Raw genomic sequence first — 5,582 nt, forward strand, 5'->3', positions numbered from 1 at the left:
GGCTGGTCAGCCTTGAGAAAATGAGGCTGAGGGGATCTGATTAATGTTTATAAATATCTCAAGTGTGGCACAGAGGGGGAAATGGGCAGCCTCTTCTCTATGGTCTGTGGGGACAGGACAAGGGGCAATGGCTGCAAGTTGGAGCACAGGAAGTTCCACACCCACATGTGGAAGAACTTTTTCACAGTGAGGGTGACAGAGCCCTGGGACAGGCTGCCCAGGGGGGTGGTGGAGTCTCCATCTCTGTCGAGACCCGTCTGGACGCCTATCTGAGTGATATGACCAAGGGAACCTGCTTTGGCAGGGGGGTTGGACTCTGTGACCTCTGGAGGTTCCTTCCAATCCCTACGATTCTGTGAATTATGAAAGCCAAGCTGTACGAACAAGCAAACACCGCGTCAGACAGCTACGCTGGGATGCCTCATTCTCAACGCCTGCCTTCCGTGCCCAGCGCGCCACCCGTGCCTCCGTCCCGCCGCGTGTACCGCGTCAACTGCGGGCTCCTGCCACTCGCTTCTCAAACCCCCCTCTCACCATCAGGTGGCAGAACTGTAACGCTGGTTCTCTCTCCCGCGCAGCTGTCCCTGGGAAGTTCGTTGCTCCTTCCCAAGGCCGCCCCGCGCTTGTTCTCCCGCCCCGCGCACTGCCAGGCTGCCCTTCCACAGCGGGGGCCACCTCCGCGCTGCGGGGCAAAACCCATACGCGGCTCAGGGGGGTTTGCACTCACCCCCCCGGTAAAACCTTCTGCCTTTCGCCGAGGAGGCGCAGGCTGGTCGAGCCCGGCCGGCTTCCCCCTGAGCTCGGGCGCAAGCCCCGCAGCTCCCCTGCGGCGCAGGCACGGCCTCGGCGCTTGCTGCTCGCGCCGCTACCCTTCTGCCACCAAACCCGCTACCAGGCACCGAGGCTGCCCCGAACCAGGCACACTCCGCGCTCGGGAGGCACGGCGGCTCCCTGACCGGGAGAGAGGGGGACCGGCTCCCGCCGGCCAACACCCGCGCCCCACCACCCGGCACGCGTGGGCAGAGACCACGCGTTGCTCCAGCCGGGCCTCGCTCCCTAACGCGCATGCGCTCGGAGGAACACGCCCCCAGCCGCTACGGCTGTCCCCTGGACCGCATACGTACCAGTGCGCCGCCCATGCGCAGTCGCGGCTCGGAGGCGGTTTCCGGCCGCCGCCGGGGCCTCCCTTCCCTTTCTGCTCGCGGGCGGCCATCATGGTACGTGCGGGTGGCCGGTGCTGCCGCCGCGGCCTGGCGCCTCGGGGGTCTCCCCGCGTCCCGCTTCCCTCCTTGTGCTGCCCAGCGTGTGCCCTCCCGCGCCTGCCCGGGCGGCGATGGGGAGCGGGGCGGCGGCGGGGCGGCTGCCGCCCGGGTTGGGCTGGGCTGGGGCCGGGCCCCGGCCCCGCGTGCGGCCGCCGGGCGGGCGCGGCTGGGGGGTCGGGCAGGGCCGTGCTCTCCTTGGCCTGCGGGGCTCGCCGCTTCTCCCGGGCGCCTCTTACTCCGCATGCCCGCGGCCTCCGCGCGGGGCCGGGGGGAATTATTTGAGGGCGTTACCGCGGGTCCTCGGCAGAAGCGAGGGGGTTTTGCCCGGTTCGAAAGCTCAGGGAGCGGTTCTAAAGGCTGTGAGAGGAGCCTTGAATCTAGAGACGGCCTGAGCTGTGTCCTCGCCTAACTCCTGTCCGTTGTTACCGCTCCCAGGTGTTCAAACGCTTCGTCGAGATAGGCAGAGTTGCCTTCATTTCCTTCGGGCCGCATGCTGGCAAGCTGGTGGCCATCGTGGATGTTATCGACCAGAATAGGGTAAGCTGTGAGTGCTGCACCTCTGTTTTCTCCTTTCTGCCTTAAGACCCATTGAACAGAGTGTATCGATTTTGAAGGATGTTTTCAGTCAATAGATTTTTTCCAAAGAAGTCAGCGCTCACTGGTAGCATGGGGTTTGATTGCTGTTGCTGTATTTGAAACTTCAGTGAGCTTTTTCCCCCTGGGAGATGATACATTCCCCTTTCTGCTCTGTTTCCGAAGAGTAGAAGTGGACAAGCAATGTCAGTTGGACTCATAAACTTGTGAAGGGAATGGCATTAATGTATGTGAAGCAAATGTTTGGGCCAGGGGACTCTTCTTTGCTTAATATTCCTGAAAAAGCTGGCAAAAATCTTTAAGTATATCACGTTTATTTTGTGTGGGTCTTCTAAAACTCACTCTGATGGGTTTTTTTCTTATTTTTTTCCCCTTAAAGACAAAGATGGGCCTTTCAAATTATTTCTGCGTGGCTTGGGTTGTGTGTGAAGGATTTGGCAATCTCAGGTTTTGTCTGCATAATGTTAATTTCCATTTTGGACTGTTCTTGTCAGGGTACTGTTTATCCATTGTCAGGAAGCTGCTGTCTAAATCACTGCCCTGGTGGCCAGAACTTGGACAGTCAAGTACGATGGGAAAACTGCTATGAAACCCCCCGTTTGTTTTCCTTTGTCAGGCACTAGTTGATGGCCCCTGCAGTGGTGTCAGAAGGCAGGCTATGCCCTTCAAGTGCATGCAGCTGACTGACTTTGTTCTCAAGTTCCCTCACAGGTGAGTTTCTGGTGGGTTGTTTTTTTTTTTAAATCTTGTGTTTAAAAAAAAAAAGTAAATGTGAAAAGTGTTGTCAGTTGATGACTGAATTATGTGATCTGATGCTTGCTAAATCTGGAAAGCTCATACAACATTAATACCTGTGTGCAGTAAGAGTTTGTCAGACCACGTTAGCATAGTTGAAGATGTTTAAGTTGTATCAATACTGGCTGGTAGTCGCTGTTCAGGAGCAAAGGAAATGGCACACAGACCTAGGCAACTTGTAGGTAGGCAGTTGTAGGATAGGCATTATGTGGGGAAGCAGTAGTAGTTAATACAGTGCAGTTAATACTGTGCTGTTTTGTTTGTACTACTGGTGAGGTCACTTTCAGATGGTCAATATGTTCCTTTGCCTGTGGAATTGCAGGGGGCTGAGCTCGTTCTGTTCTCTTTAGCTTAGATGCTTTATGGGTTTCTGTAATTTAGAAACAAAAGTTGCTGCTTTTCTGACTGAAGTAGTGCTGGGAGTAGTGTGTGACCACTGACAGTCATAACAGAGCATTTACACAACAAGATGTTAATTAGGTCACAAGGATGTATGTGGCATTGACTTAAAGTTTATGTGTCTGAGGTCATGTAGAGAGATGATCTTCCCTTATATGAAATCTGATGGGCCAGCATCAGAGAGAAACTTCTTGTAATAAAGGCCATGAATGTAATTGTGTGAGGATTTCATTGCAGTGCTCGTCAGAAGTGTGTGCGACGTGCCTGGGAGAAGGAAAATATAAATGAGAAGTGGGCAGCCACAAGGTGGGCGAAGAAGATCGATGCCCGGCAAAAGGTACGGTGTTTTACTGGAGGAGCAGGAAGTCTTGGGCAGCCTCTGATGTGTGTGATGTGTCTTCTGCTTCTGTTTTCTATTCTGAAATCTCTGTATCTTCAACTGCAGGCTAAGATTTGAGATAGGCAAGGCATAGATTTGTAAAAGTTGCTGCCTTTCAGCTTCAATTTCTTGTATTGTAACTGTCGAGGTGGTTTTGTTCAGTCACTCCTATAACCACCTTTCTCCCTGCACCATCGTTTCCCAGCAAGGGCCTTACAGAGTGAGCTGCTTCCAGAGGTGCAGCTAAACCTAATCTGCAGCTGATGGCAGTTACCTGTGATATTTTCTGAAATGCCCCATTCTATGACTTGTGTATGTATTATCTATTGGAGCTTACTGACTGGTGCTTTTCAAACAGAAAGCCAAAATGACCGACTTCGACCGCTACAAGGTTATGAAAGCAAAGAAAATGGTAAGTGTTCCAGTGTCACTTATTTGCAGGGTTAATGCTTGTGGCTTGCAGTGTAGAGTCATGTATGCATGTTGGTAGCCTGCCTTCTGTAGCTGGCTTGGGTCATGGAGTGACACAAAGTGTGTGAGTGCCTTGGAATTCTTCACGTTCCTTTGGCACCGCTTTCTCTTCAGTGGTTGATCCAATTGGGACCCCTGTGGTCCGTGTGCCGGACCCTCTGGGCTTGTAGCTGAGGATGCAATTACCTGCTGATGGAATTGGTTATTCTGGGTGGGTTGGTGTGTTAGTATCTCATTCTGTAAGGAAAGTCACTGCATGTGGAACACTGAGGCGTCCGAGTTACCAGTCAGAATGATGATGTCCACTTGGTAGGTCAGACAGGTTTAGGTGGATTTTGACTTCTTAAGCGTAATGTGTGGTAAATATTTTGGCTGTATAACATTATTACAACAATCTAATTGGTTAGCAAAGGGGGATTATCTAAAAGGGCAGAATAGGAAAGCTGAGAATTGAAGTTAAGGCATAATTTTAATGAGCTGTTGCCGTTTGCCTTCTGATAATGGTGTGTGTTTTCCTTTTTTACAGAGAAACAGGATCATCAAGCACGAAATGAAGAAGCTCCAGAAGCTGGCTTCTCAAAAAGGCAAGAAGCCAGAGAAATCTGAGAAGCCAGTGAAGGCCGAGAAGGCGAAGAAGCCTGAGAAGCCCGAGAAGCCCAAGAAGGCCCAGAAGGCGCAGAAATAAAAGGATTTTCTAGTTATGTATGACACAGTGTCCCAGTTCTGATTCTTTAACAAATACCTGAACATCGGATTGGAATTGTTAATCAGAATTTCACACTTGCTTCTGACCAACAATTGTTGTCTGTCTCGTTTGTTGATGCCCAGGCGTTGGGCCCTAGTGTTTCCTGGGAACACTGAGCAGTGTTCCTGTCACGTTGGGTGAAGCTGACCACCCGCGCTGCGTGCACGACTCCGCAGCTGGTATTTTGCATTCCCAGTTACCTGTAGTCCTAGGTCGCCTCCTGACATTCTAAAGCAGCCTGCCACTGGCATGGCTGGGAATGGACAAAATTACTTGCAGGGTCTCGGGTGTGAAAGATGAGAAATAACCCATTATGCTGATTTTTCTGCAGGAATTAAGGCGTGAAGTGAAAGTAAAGTGTTCAGAAGTGTTATCAGTGTTGGAAAGACAGGCAAGTTGCTGTTCAAACTTTAAATTGCTCCATGTTTTCTTGAAAGAACAGTGGAAGGGTTTGGGGTTTTTTTAAGTAGTGACCTGGAAGTCTTCCATACTTCGATGTCTGACAGCACAGACCACAGTTACAATAGTGAGTGACATTAGGAAGATGGAAGCTGGTGACCTGTGTCCAAGCATACTTGCTTTTCAGACTAGTTAAAGAGTCCGTGTCAAGAGCTGAACCTACCTTAAACTACACAGTATGTGGTTCCTGCTTTTTAATCAAACCATCAAGTTAAAGCTGACATGATCTAAAAATTACTCAGTCCATCTGGAGCACTGAAGTGCTTGATGTAGTCTTCCCACTATAAAATGATGTTCATGTATGTCTGAGCATCCAGCTTTGCCCGTTTTCTCCCATGAAATTTGGGATATTGCTGAAGGAAGAAGTGGTGGAAGCCTGTCACCTCTTGTACCTGAGAAGCAAATTATTTTTGCAGATGTAAAATGGAGGAGGGATAATATATATTTTAAAGTGACTGTTAAGTATATTGTCAATATA

At 50.7% G+C, this 5,582-nt stretch overlaps 1 protein-coding gene across 1 annotated transcript; it reads left to right on the top strand.

The window, feature by feature from the left end:
* Positions 1 to 1,177: 1,177 nt before the first annotated feature.
* On the top strand, positions 1,178 to 4,608 carry RPL14 (ribosomal protein L14). The gene is made up of 6 exons (XM_084279760.1): positions 1,178 to 1,217; positions 1,698 to 1,799; positions 2,473 to 2,567; positions 3,288 to 3,387; positions 3,788 to 3,841; positions 4,427 to 4,608. Exons 1-6 carry the CDS (start codon positions 1,215 to 1,217, stop codon positions 4,583 to 4,585), a joined length of 513 nt encoding a protein of 170 aa, XP_084135886.1. The 5' UTR covers positions 1,178 to 1,214; the 3' UTR covers positions 4,586 to 4,608.
* Positions 4,609 to 5,582: the final 974 nt, after the last annotated feature.

This window comes from Gallinula chloropus (assembly GCF_964237585.1).
Source record: "Gallinula chloropus genome assembly, chromosome: 2".
Classification (NCBI taxonomy): domain Eukaryota; kingdom Metazoa; phylum Chordata; class Aves; order Gruiformes; family Rallidae; genus Gallinula; species Gallinula chloropus.

Bases quoted from the DNA above. Each gene is read 5' to 3' on its own strand.
- RPL14 (XM_084279760.1), top strand. The intron at 1,800-2,472 runs GTAAGCTGTGAG...TTCCTTTGTCAG, and splicing joins ATGTTATCGACCAGAATAGG to GCACTAGTTGATGGCCCCTG. The intron at 2,568-3,287 runs GTGAGTTTCTGG...ATTTCATTGCAG, and splicing joins GTTCTCAAGTTCCCTCACAG to TGCTCGTCAGAAGTGTGTGC.